The following is a 13,068-nucleotide window of genomic DNA, read 5'->3' on the forward strand; positions in this document are numbered from 1 at the left end:
AGGAGTGACTCACGTGGGAATACAACGTCCCCACTTGACCAAGTGCTTCCCCAGTGTGTTGCCCTTGCTGACTCACAGTGGCTCAGGTCACAAGCCCTTTTGGCTGTCTGTGCCTCCCTCCTCTGCTGTGAGAAAGTGTGTGTGCTCCCTGGGCCATCTGCCCTCTCCCTGCTCTGTGGGTGCCAGGCCTCTGTGGGTGCTGGAGGCAGGCCATCAGGGACCAAGTGGGCAAGCACCCCTCAAGTCTGGCAGACACCAGGGGCCTGTGTCCCTGTGGCTCTGACGTCCACCTGCCTCCCTGTGAGACCAGGGTCTCCCCTCAGTGTCCCTCCCTCTGAAGGGAAAATGACAGAAATGCTATTTGGTGTGTGGTGCTTTTTATTTGGGGTGTGGGGGTGGGGGCTGGGGCAGGCATGAGTGGCAGCTTCTATCTTGGCCAGCTCCTGGTTTCCAGACTGAATTCTGCTTGTGGTCTCCAGGAGCTGGGGGGCATGGCGTGCAAGGTGGGAACACAACAAAGAACAGGTCCTTGGTGAAGGAGGCATGGCCTTTAAGGAGGCTGCCATCTCTACTTCCAGCGCCCAGTGACTTTGGCCTTCCCACAGGTCTTGGAGCTGCAGGGGAAGAGGACCCAGTCAGATGGGGGACCCAGGGCAGAAGAGCAGGTCTCTGTAGTGGGGGGCTGCTGGGAGTCAAGAGGAGCAGCCAGGGGCAGAATAGGGCAGCTGCCTCAGGCCCCACACCCCTTTTCCCACTGGCCAGCAGCGCCCAGGGGAGAGAAGAGAGAGGCTCAGGGAGGGTGCCCAAAAGGAAGGCTGTGAGCCGAAGGAGAGGAGGAAGGGATGGGAACCCACAGCCCTCAGAGGCCCTCAGAGGAGGGGTGAGGGGTCGGGAAGGGAGGGGAGGAGGGGGCAGGGGAAGGCTGAACTCAGATACTCACACTTTCTGGTTATCATTGATCCTGTTTCGGAGAACATTGATCTGCAAGAAAAGTGGGAAAGAAAAGAGCAAGGTTGGAGCTCGTTGGGCTCAGGTCCTAGCTGGCCTGGGGTGGCGGAGAAGGGGGCGCAGCACAGCAGAGGAGGGGGTGGGGGAAAAGGATGAGGGGGAGGGGGAGGGGAGGAAGATGAGGGCCATGCCACTCGGTTGAAATAGGTAGGGGTCAAGATAGGCCCAGGTCCCCAGAGGCAGAAGCCAAAGAGAGGCTTCCTGGCTGCCCCACTGGGCTCTCACTGTGAGGTCCCGGGGCCACAGGAGGCTCAGGCTGAGGGTCCCATAACTTGGGCCTCCTGAGAGCTGGGGATGAGCAAGGTGGGCACCTGTGTATGGACTCCAGCCCAGCCTAAGACCACTCTCCCCACCCCCACTCTGCCCCGCCCAGCTGTCCACCCCATGCCCGGAGCTTGACCCTTTGAGGCACAGCGCCATAACTTGGCCAGATCTGTGCCCCGTAGGCCAAGAGCGGAGTTAAGTGTAGAGCCAGAGGACAGCTGGAAGCCACATGGCCTAGAGAGACCTAGACAACGGTTCACACCTGTGGAGCACTTAGTGAGTACCAGGCTCTGTTCTAAGCACTTCCCTAAACATTAACCCATGGGATTGTAATCCAGGCTTAATAAATTAATACCTGTAAAGTGCTCAGAACAGTGCCTGGAACATACAAATTGGCTATTGCTATTTTGTTTATTCTTATTATCTCTGTAATCCTAACAATGGCCCTGATTGGTACAAATGGTTAATGTGCTCAGCTGCTAACCAAAAGGTTAGAAGTTCGAGTCCACTCAGGCACCTCAGAAGAAAGGTCTGGCAATCTACTTCAGAAAAATCAGCCATTGAAAACCCTACGGAGCCCGATTCTACTCTGACATACATGGGGGCATCAAGAGTTGGAGCTGGCTCAGCAGCAATTGGCTGAATCTTCACAGAAACCCTATAAGGTAGGTCCTATTGTTATCTTAGGATTCGATGAGGAAACAGAGGCACAGACAAGTTAAGTAACTTGGTCACACAGCTAGTAAGTGGCAGAGCCAGAACTCTGACCCAGGCGGTGTGGCTCCAGGGTCCACGCTCTTCATTACCACCTAATGCTGCCTCTCTCAGTATAGGGGAGAGAGCCACCCTATAGCCATGGGGGCCTGAGCCAGGCTCAGGAAAGGGCCCCCTTGGATAGGGTGGTGAGGTTTGGCAGGAGAGCTAAGCAGACCCTCCAGGGAAGAGGCTTTCCTCCTTAGCCAGACCAAGAGGTCGGGCGGGCAGGGCTGGCTCCCAGGTCTGAGTACATTGTGCAGGACCAGTGTCAGTTCAGCTATTTTCCTGCCTCATGTCTGTACACCTGAGACCCCCATTCATGCTCCTGGGACCCTGTAAGGCTGAGGGCTTGAGGCCCAGCCTGCCTATGTGCACACTGGGTGGGGTGGCTGCATCTCTGGTGGCCCTCTCTCAGGTGGCCAGCTTTGTGCATCCAGGTCTTCCCATGTGGCTCAGTGCATCTGAGCTGCTGCCTCTGCCTCCAGGGATGTCTGGCTGGGAGGCAGGAAGACCCCGGGGTTGAAGTCCTAGAAAAGTATCTCTGCTCTGCCCCAGCAAACCCTCAGGTGCCCCCAGCAAGCAACGGCACACTGGTGGGCACTGAACATGGTGGGCTGGAAGGAAGTTGAAGGAGGGTAAGGGAAACTGGGAAAGGCCTGACCGGCGGCAGCCGCATGAGACCCAGTCAAACCAGGAGAACATGCAAAGGGGACTTGAGGGGGCAGAGGAAGAGCAGCATGTGGCTCACTTCATATTTCTGCTGCTTGAACTTCTCCTGCAGGTCAAACTTCTCCGCCTCCAGGTTATAGATGCTCTGCCACAGTTCCTTGGCCTTCTCTCTGCACAGGCCGAGTCAGGGATGGGATATTAGGAAGGGCCCTCATCAGGCTTCACATGGTCCTGACCCAGCCCCAGGGACCGCAGCCCTCCTCCTTGCTCCAGTCCTGCTGAGGGTGAGTGCCCCAGCCCACCCCACAGCCTGGCCCAGCCTGGGGTCAAATGGAGGTGCCAGCACTCCAGAACAGACACCAGGACCTGCCAAGAGCGAAGTTCTGGGGATGGTGAGGAAGAAGGCACAGCAGAGAGCACCTAGCTCAGTCCCCTTCCTGCCACCACTATGCAGATGGGGAAGCCGTTGCTCAGAGAGGTGAGGGGCCTGCCCAGTTTCTTTGCCTATGATCCAAGCAAAGACTGGAGAAGGCTCACGCCCAACTGCAAATATGCCCTGGGAAATGGCCCACCACACATGCTCTCGGGAATATGTGAGGGAGTAGCACCCCCTGGTGGTCTCAATGAGAACGTCCCTCTGCCCTGACATCCCAGGATGGACATTTGCAGGCCCTGAGGACCTTCCCTCCTCGGCCGACCTCAGCTGATCTTCATTCAGGTGGTCGATGGCCAGCACCTTCCTCCTCTCAGCCAGAATCTTCTTTTTCTTCTCCCGCTCTGTCTGCCTCTTCCCACTCTTCCTCTCCGTCTGGAGGCGGTGGTGCAAGCAGGGGAAGTTGGCGAGAGACCACCCGCACCTCATCCCCCAGCCCCTCCAAAAAAACCCCAATGGGAAAAGGACCTTGTTCCTGCCAACCACCCCCTACCCCACCCACACACCATCAATCGTCTGGATTCCCCAGAGAAACTGAGGCAGAAGCAAGAAGGGTCATTTTGGCCCCTTCCTCCTTTGCCTCTTCAACCTCTTCCATCTCTCCCCAGGCTCCTGCCCCCTCATCCAGCCCAATCTCCACACTCCTCCCCTCCAGCAAGGTGCCTTCCCCTCACAGGATGCTCCCCTAAAACTACGGGGAGGAAGAGGGTTTGGTACCCACCTGGGCCTGCAAAGCCAGGAAACCATGAGAGAAAGACCAAGAGAGAAAGACCGAGACCGCAACAGAGACACAGAGGAAGGGCAGGGCATAGGGCGAAGACAAAGGCAAAGAGAGACACAAGGGGGAGAAGGAGAAGATGATTCAGATGCTCACTGTAGCAGCCACGTTCACTAGGACATGAGTCTGGGGGTAGCAGGGCCATGACAAAGATTAGGCTGGTAGGGTCACCATGGGGGCAGAGATGGGGTGGCTGGCCTGGTTCTGAGCTGGGGACATTGGAAATCTAAGAAAACGTTCTGGACCAATTTTACATACCCCATTCTCCCTTGAGAGTGGAGTATCTGGTAGGAGTAGGCCATAAAAATTAAGAATTAAGAGTGAGTTCCCAAGAATAAATACCACCTCACATCTGCATAGCACATAGGTGCTTTTCATGTCGGCTCATTTGATCTTCTCAAAGCAGACAGGGCAGGCAATATTAATCCCATTTTACAGATGAAGAAGCTGAGGTTCAGAGAGGTTGCATAAGGCCACATGGTTGTATGTGACAGAGCTGGCTCTCCAACCAGAACTCTGACTCTAGAAACAGGACTCTTCCAGCTGCACCTGGCCACCTTGGGGATTCCTGGGCCTGGCTGCAGCCCAGGGTGAGGTGAAGCATCGGTGCCTCAGCCTCTGGCTGCTGCCCTTACCCCAGCAGGTCCCTCCTAGTAGATGCCACAGCCAGGCTAAGAGCCAGCTCAGGGGCTAGGCAGGCAGAGGCCTCAGCTTCCCTCCCATAGCAGCTGAGAAGTTCTTCCTGGAATCCAACCTAAAGTCTGTCTGCTGCAATGGACACCTCCTTCTGCACGGATACACCAGGGCCTCATGGTGACTGCTGCTGCTCTCCTGCGTACCTTCTGGATATATCCTCCAAAATGCATCATGTTGGACAAAGCCTTCTTCTTCCGGGCCTCATCCTCAGCCTTCCTCCTGTTCTCCTCCTCCTCTCGCCGGGCCCTCTCTTCCTGATTTGTGGGAAAGAGGAAGAAGAGAGCACATTGAGGGGGAGGGGGACAAACCCTGATTTTGAAGCTAGTAATCTTAATTTTTTTTTTTTTTTTTTTTTAATCTTAATGGGCAGGCTGAGCTTTCTCTCCGCTGGGCAAGGAGCTTTCCAAGGGCACAAGATGTGTTTATTGAATGAATGAATGAGGTTCTGGACCCCATGTGTGAGGTCCCATCATCCTCTCAGGCTGGGATGTTCCCCAAGAAAGCCTATTGCTTGGGAAGGGTCTCAGCAGCAGCACAAGAAGAGAGCCAGGGACCCTCAATTCCTGGGTAGCTTGGTCTGGGCAAGGACTGAGGACTGGAGTCTAAAATACTGAGTGCATAAGGATCTATACAGTGTCTGTCTTGTTCACAGGTGTATTGTCAGTGCAGGTCAATGCCCAGCACTTGGCAGGTGTTTGTTGTCTCTTGACTGAATCAATATCTAGGAGTAGAGGGGGGACTGGGGAGCTGGAGCGGTCTCCATGGGCAACGCAGGAGCTGGAGGTATGTCAGGGGGCTCTGTGTGCCGAGGGGGGGTCACTCACAGCCAGGCGAGTCTGACGTTCCTTCTCACGCTCATTCCGGATGCGCTGCTGCTCTGCACGCTCTGCCCGCCGCTTCTCCTGTGGAGGGAGGTGAGTACATGTAGGGGAGGGGTCATCAGAGATGCAGGGGCCAGTGAGGAGCTTTCCCTCACAGGAGTCTCAGGGTGTGGTTGCCCACACCCAGAGGCACAGTCAAGGCCTGTCCTCGAAAGGCCAGTTCCTCGGGCATAAGCAGGGGCCCACTGCATGGGTGAGCCAGTAAGGAAAGCATCCTAGTTAAGTAAGGCTGGCCCACTCTGGGGCATGTGAGGATGGCCCACATGGTACATTATTCACGGTGAAGTCTGAAACAATTTGAACAATGTCAAGCGGGCTACTGCTGACTCCTACAGAGCTACACCCCACCCCAGCCCCAGCAGCTGCTCTGTGCTCAAAGATAGCCCAGTCCTCAGCTGCCAGCCAGAGCAGCATGTCTGCAGGAAGGCAAATTTGGTGGAGAAAAAATAAAAGAAATAAAGGGACCACCCTGCCCACTCCCCCTCTCCTCGGGATGATTTGGGATTTCACACACATCTTCTCTTTCTTAGTGTTGTAGATGTTTTCTATAGCAACTTTGGATTACCAGGATTTGAACATGCCTTTTATATTCTCTGAAGGAGGAAGTAATGCAGAGTTTCTCCCATTCAAGTACAGGACAGCAAAAGCAATGTAGTTTTGCTAAGTAAACCTTGTGTGCTCTATGGGAAGGAGGCAGGGGGCAGCTGGACGACAGGCCTTTTTGATTGGCCATTCCATAGCCAGGGCCTGAGTTAGGCCCTGTGGGGGGCCCAGAGATGAATAGACTCAGCTCCTGGCATAAAGGAGCATCCAGTCTGGTGGGGAGAGAAGGCAGAGACCCAAAAACCAAGGTGCAGGGCAGAGCAGGAGCTTGCTTCAAGAGAGGCTCAAAGTGCAGCAGGTCCTGCTGGAGGGAAACATCTACCAGGGCTAGGGGCCCCAAGGAAGGCTGCCTGGAGGAAGCGGGCCTAAGGAAAGGGGATGGAAGACAGGAGCATTGCACTGGGAGATGGGACACCTACAATCCTGTCTTTGAGCGAAATGAGCTCCTCTTCCTCCTTCTTCCTGTTCTCAAAGTGAGCCTCGATCAGCGTCTGCAGCTCGTTCAGGTCCTTCTCCATGCGCTTCCGGTGGATGTCCTACAGGTGGACCACCAGGGGTCAGAGGCTGCCACACCCAAGTCCAGGGGAGAGATATGATGGGCGGGCTAGACACCCCCTGTTCAATCCAAAAAGGCCCCTGGGGTCTGGGGCCTGGCCAGGGAAGGGGCACCTGGGGCCTGAATCCAGGATACTTCTCAGGGGCTGGCACCCAGCCTGGCTGTTGTAGGCACCGTCCTACCTGCCCCCACAAGCCTACAAGGTCTTGTCAGGGCCCTCATGACCACCCCCATCCAGGCCTGCCCTCCCCACAGCACCACTCACATCAAAGTCTACCCGCTCTCCATCAGGGATCTTGGGTGGCACCAAGTTGGGCATGAATAGCCTGTTAGAGGAATAAGGAGTTGATAAGCATCAACCCTGCTGTGTACCTGAGGGAGACTTTGGGTGCCTGGAGCCGGCAGAGTCCTTCTTCCTCACCACCACTGCCCCAGCCAACCACAGCCATAATAACAACAGTGACATTAACAGTAAGAGACCTCACACTTGCTCTGCACCTTGAAATATACAAAGCTCTTTTACATGAGTCATTGCATTTCATGCCCACAGTACACCCAGGACGTGGCTATCATTAATCTCATTGAGAAAGCAGAGACTTGGAGAGGTGGTGACTTGCTCAAAGCTGCCCAACAAGGAAACAAAGGATCTGTGACAAAATGACAGCTTTGCCTGCCTCCAAACCCCCATGGCTGACCCCACAGAATATCCCCACGAGCCCAGGAGTCCTGCGGTTTGGTGCCACCCCTGGCTCATACTTGCTGTGTGACATCAGGCCCAGGCTCTGGTCCTCAGTTTCCCCATCTGCCCTCAGGTCTGGGCAGGGTTATGGGAAGGCTGAAATGAAATACTACAGTGTACGTACAAGTGGCCGGGAAAATTGCTGGGCAAATGGAGCTGAGATTTGCTTTGGGCTGGGCTGTGTCTGTTTTCGTAAGGGGCCCTGGCGGCACAGTGGTTAAGAACTAGGCTGCTGACCAGAAGTTCGGCAGTTCGAATCCACCAGCCACTCCATGGGAGAAAGATGTGGCAGTCACTTCCGTAAACTGCTTCCATAAAGATTACAGCCTTGAAAATCCTATGGGACAGTTCTACTCTGTCCTATAGGGTCGCTATGAGTTGAATCAACAGATTTGCGTTTGGTTTGGCTCCAGTCGGTCACACTGAAATGGGAATGTGCTGAGATGCCACCTACTTGTGGGTTTAGCATCGCCAAAAGGGAAATGCTCCCTGTCCTCTAACCCATCCAACACCACCACCTTCAGGTGGGTTTCACACGTGGGTGGTATCAAAGCACCCCGCCCTCCCTTGGTGACTCTCTGAGGAGACCCCTGTGCAGAACACGGCCCGTAGAACTACACGTGGTGGTCTGTACCTACCACATCCCCAGCCAGTGAACACTCCTGCCCCATTCCCACCATCTGCCATTGGCCTTCCACACTCGGGGCCTCACACAGGTGTGTCCCACTCACCTGGGCTTGGGTTTGGACTCCTCTACCTGGCCATCTGGAGGGGAAAGAAGAACAGACCCACAGGTCATGAGGCCTGTTCTGGTCTTAGCCCAGCCCCTTGGTGCCTGTGGGGCTCTGTTCTGCGTCTGCACAGTGACTCTTTTCTACCCCTGGGATCCCATGAGCCCAGGCACACCAACAAGAATTAAGGCAGCAAGGGCTGCAAGCCCCACACTTGGTCTCCCAGTGCAGCTCCCAGTGGGGTATCCCTGGGAAGGGCTGAACCCTAGAAGGGAGCACACACACTCGGTGCGCAACTTCAAAGCCTTCTACCATTTACCAGTTCTGAGTGAGGAAACGTTGCTTAGAGCTTCAGGTTCCTGTGGAAATGTCCCTGGGGGTCCTGGCCCCAGAGTCCCCTCCCACGTCTTTGCCTCCTTGGTCACCTCCTAGACTTCTGGTAGCCACAGGGCAAGGAAGCAGATTGGCATGAGTCCAAGCCCAGGATAATTGCCCTCACTGCTGGAGGTGTGACTGGGGCCAGCACCTCTCTGGAGGTGTGACTGGGGCCAGCACCTCTCTGGAGGTGTGACTGGGGCCATCTAGAACCCTCGTACAGGTTGCAGCATCATGGTGCTGACAGCAATGATCCACACGGACCATCTCTCACATGCCTTGGGATTTTGTCCTAACAGGCACTGCACACCCTATGCGTGATTTCACTGAGCTCTGGGAGTCTCATGTATGGACATGACCTCTGCCTGCCCTGCCCTGACCAAGGAGCTGGGCACGGGTCCCCTCTTCCTCTGGGCACCATCAAGGCCACCTCTCTGGGACAAAGGGCAGTTGTGTGGAGCCCAACATCTAAAGCACACAGCTGCCACCACTTCTGTTTTCTCTTCTCCCAAGACCCTGTCTTCACCGCCCCCACCTTCCTGGAAGGAGCCCTGTGGGCAGTCTCCCCCAAAGCTTCTGTGAAGGGTTCCCTTGCCACCTCAAACTCCCTTCTGATGGCCAACAGTCCTTACCTTCAGCCTCTTTAGCCTCATCTTCTTGTTCATCTTCTAAACAAAAAGTAAGAATTCTGTCAAGCCTGAGCTCAAGCCCCACTGCCAAGAGCCTTCCCCACAAACAGGTTCTAACCAAAGTGCACCCTGCTGGTTATAGAGTCAAGGACCATGTCTTATTCACCACATGTGCTCCTGGTCTCAAGATTGCTTGACATAAAAGAAGCACCTAGTAAATGTTCACTGATTGAACAACTGTTGAACCCAGCCCAAATGAGGTCTCAGAGACAGGAGGAGCAGGACCCCAGGTTGGAGATACACACAGCTTGGAATACACAAGCTCTTTCACATATGTCATTTCATTTTATTCCCACAATACACTCAGGAGGTGGGTATCATTAATTCACAGGTGTGTTTCTTACTGCCATAGACACGGCCTTGGGAACTCTCTACCCCCCTATGTACCACGACTAAATTTCTTACACGCTTACCCCAAAGCCTTACCTTTTGCCCTAATCTCCTCAATCTCAGCCTCCTCAGCCTCAGCTTCCCCTTCAGCCTCTTCTTCCACTGCCTCCTCCTGCTCTGGAGAAGTGAACCAGGCATGTGAATAACCAGGCCCCCATTTCTTGTACTACTAGGCAGAGCCCAGATCAGAGAACAAGTGGAGGGATCAATGATACCCAGGTTCCAGATGAACTTTGGGACAACTGGTGTGAATAGGAGGGAACAGCTCCATTCTTGGTCTAAACCAAAGGTCAGCAAATTACAGATTAAGGGCCAAATCTGGCCCCCAGCCTGTTTCTGTGCATAAAGCTTTATTGGAACACAGCCCTTCATTTACATCCTGTCTATGGCGGCTTTTGTGTTACAATAGCAAAGTAGTTGCAATAGAGACCATATGACCCACAAAGCCTAAAATATTTACTATCTATCGCTTCACAAAAAAAGTTTGTTGACTCCTGAACCGCAACAGAAGGACATGAGCAGGCTTGTGAGCAGTCTTTTAGTTCCAAACATTCCTCTCTGGGAGTTTGAGGATCAGAACTGTGCCTTTTCAAGTATGAAGGTCCTTTCTGTCCCTAGAGGCCTCTAGGCGGGCCAGAAGTCTGCGGTAGGAGTGAGTTAGGATGTGGTGGGTGCTGTGGGCAGCACCAGAGAAGGGCAGGCCCAGCAAGATTCATTGCTCCAGCGGTCAGTTTGCCCAAGATGGTTTCCCTTTCCCCTATGACACCTCTGGTGCTGTGACCCCATCCTACAATTTCACAGAATGTGTCTTACTTGAGGTGAGGCGTCAGGGAAGTTCCTGTCCTGATCCCTGGGACCCTCCAAGTCTAGAGACCCTTCATCTGTCTCCAAAGAAACCACACTATTTGTACTCCATGGAGAGTTGGCAAGATTTTTCTATTTTCATCCATTTGCCTGGTAGAGTGTAGACCCCACCACAATCAGGCACTTGAAGTAGACAGACAGATAAGACAGAACGACACCAAGCACACTGAGCTGCCTGTAGGAAGTATTTGATCAATGCTTGTTGACTGACTACGGACTGACAAGAGGTGGCCTCTTGTCAGAGGGAGAAGAAAACCCCTCAGGGTGGAAGAAGAGGCCATCACGCCACAGGGCCATGTGGGTGCTCTGGGAGAAACAATGGCCTCTGTCACCTGTCCTTCTTTCATAGGTCTGAGTCTTCTCTGAGGCCTGGAGGTGCTGCCTCTTAGATCCTTGTAGCTGACTTACCTCAAAAAGAACCTTCCAGAAGAATAAGAGTAGCGAGCTAGTGAGCAAGGATATGGTCAGTCGTGAGGTCCACCCTCAGGCCATGTTGTTACAACCTCTCCCCACCCTCTGATATTCCCATTCTCTGTATAGTATACCCCACCCTGTCCAGTGGTCAGGCAGCATCTGCTTGAATGCTCCCATGATGTGGAACTCACTGCCCCCCATGGCCACCCACTGCATCTTTAGATACTGCTATTAGAAAGCTCTTCCTAAAATTAAACCCAAATCTGTCTTCTGAAAGGTCACTCCCTGGCCCTAGTCCTAGCCTTGGGGACTGGCAACAAGTCCAGTCCGCATCACCCCTCAGCAGCCAGTGCACACTCAAAGGCTGTCATCACGTCCTGTCTGCTCTGGCTAACTATTTCAGTTCCTCCAGCTGCTCTTCAGATGACTTTGTCTCAAGACTACTTGCCTCCTGGCCACCCTGCCTGTGTAGGGAGGGGCCTAGCACTAAACAATGCTGTGTGCAGTGGGGGCAGAACAGGGCCACTCATTCCAGAGGTTAATCCTCACATTTGCAGCAGGTTGGGAGATAAGCCAGCTAGGGTTCTTCTCACTGCCCAACCTAGCCCCCAGAACTAGGACTAGGACCAGGAGGTGACAGGAGACAGATTTGGGTTTAATTTTAGGAAGAGCTTTCTAACAGTGGTGTCTGAAGATGCAGTGGGTGGCCTTGGGGGGCAGTGAGCCCCCCATCATGGAAGCATTGAAGCAGTTGCTACCTGACCACTGGACAGGATGGGGCATATTGTACACAGAATGGGAACATCAGAGGGTGAGGAGAGGTTATAACAACATCCCCTAAAGGTAAACCCCACTACTGGCCATATCCTTGCTGGCTAGCTCTCTCATTCTTGTGGAAGGTTCTTTTTGAGGTAAGTCAGCTACAAGGATCTAAGAGGCAGCACTTCCAGGCCGCAGAGAAGACTTGGACCTATGAAAGAAGGACAGATGAAGGAAGCCATTGTTTCTCCCAGAGCACCCAGGTAACCCTGGGGCATGGTGGCCTCTTCTTCCACCCAGGGGAAAGAACAAAGACCAGGAAAGAGGAGTCGGTGGCCTTGAAGGAGACACAAGATGAAGAGCTCAGTACTGGGGTCCTGGGCCATCCTCTCAGCTCGGGGAGAAAATGACTGGCCCACCCTACACCTGCCCTCCACACACTTCCCCCTCAACATACACTCTGGCTCTCAGGACAGCAGGGAGTGGGAAGCAGAACAAAAGTAAAAATTCTACTACCGTCATCATCCTCTCTCCAGTCTTCCTCTTCTGAGGTTCAGGGAATGGCAGCCACAAAGGGGAGAAGCGAGACAGGTTAGTCTGGGAGTGGACAGCCCGGGACCGAGTAGCAGGACAGTGCAGTGGCTTTAAAAGTGTGGGTTTTGGAGCTAGGCCTGAGTTTGAATTCCTGATGGCCTACTTTCTAGCCACTTGGGACAACTCACTTCTCTCAGTAACTTCCCTGAGTTATTTCTTCACAGTAACTGATCAGGTGCTTATCAGCCAAATGGAAATAATTACACTCAGTTCTGGGCCATGGTGAGGATTAAACTACCGAGCACAGAGAGAGCATCTGACACGTGCCTGGAAAGCAGGAAGCATTCTGTAAGTGGTAACTGGTAGCCCCCTGCCTCTAGACTACAGGGCCTCAGCTTCCCTCTTACTAAGACCAAACGACTCATAGCGACCCTATAGGACAGAGTAGAACTGCCCCACAGAGTTTCCAAGAAGCAGCTGGCGGATTCCAACTGCTGACCTTTTGCTTAGCAGCCAAACGTTTAACCACTGTGCCACCAGGGCTCCAGACGGACGCCCCAAAAGACAGAGTGGGCGGCAATAGGCGTGCATCAAACTTCACCATTTTCTTCCCCAAATTAGCCCTTCCAGTTTCTAGGAGTCACACTTCTGATAGCCCTGCTTAAGAAACTTGCACCGGGGGGATTTACCTGGCCTGTTGGAAGGAAGCCATCTAAGGAAGACCCAGCATTATAACACTACGGAAATGAACGGGGCTGTGTTGTTCTAGATACAAATATCTGCCCAGAAAAAGAGGTTAGAGTGATTTGTTGTACTTCTCTCCTGGAAGAAGAAGACACGCTCCTGGAATCGCCCATCTGCAGGCTTAGTGGGCATCTTTCTAGACCTTGCTCTCTTGGTCATTTACAGCCAGATACTTAGCCATGAGC

The 13,068-nt window shown here is 53.7% G+C and overlaps 1 protein-coding gene across 1 annotated transcript in view; it reads right to left on the reverse strand.

Moving 5' to 3' along the window:
* Nucleotides 1-369: 369 nt before the first annotated feature.
* LAD1 (ladinin 1) overlaps nucleotides 370-13,068 on the reverse strand; it is a 48,563-nt gene continuing 35,864 nt past the window's right edge. Inside the window, exons 13-24 of the mRNA XM_049858101.1 lie at nucleotides 12,122-12,151; nucleotides 9,605-9,685; nucleotides 9,122-9,157; nucleotides 8,115-8,148; nucleotides 6,910-6,970; nucleotides 6,508-6,624; nucleotides 5,429-5,506; nucleotides 4,748-4,858; nucleotides 3,396-3,505; nucleotides 2,777-2,867; nucleotides 941-981; nucleotides 370-614 (exon numbers count right to left, since the gene is read on the reverse strand). Coding sequence (XP_049714058.1) covers nucleotides 569-614; nucleotides 941-981; nucleotides 2,777-2,867; nucleotides 3,396-3,505; nucleotides 4,748-4,858; nucleotides 5,429-5,506; nucleotides 6,508-6,624; nucleotides 6,910-6,970; nucleotides 8,115-8,148; nucleotides 9,122-9,157; nucleotides 9,605-9,685; nucleotides 12,122-12,151 — 836 coding nt within the window. The 3' untranslated portion in view covers nucleotides 370-568. The remainder of the gene's footprint in view (nucleotides 615-940; nucleotides 982-2,776; nucleotides 2,868-3,395; nucleotides 3,506-4,747; nucleotides 4,859-5,428; nucleotides 5,507-6,507; nucleotides 6,625-6,909; nucleotides 6,971-8,114; nucleotides 8,149-9,121; nucleotides 9,158-9,604; nucleotides 9,686-12,121; nucleotides 12,152-13,068) is intronic.

This window comes from Elephas maximus, chromosome 18 (genome assembly GCF_024166365.1).
Source record: "Elephas maximus indicus isolate mEleMax1 chromosome 18, mEleMax1 primary haplotype, whole genome shotgun sequence".
NCBI lineage: Eukaryota > Metazoa > Chordata > Mammalia > Proboscidea > Elephantidae > Elephas > Elephas maximus.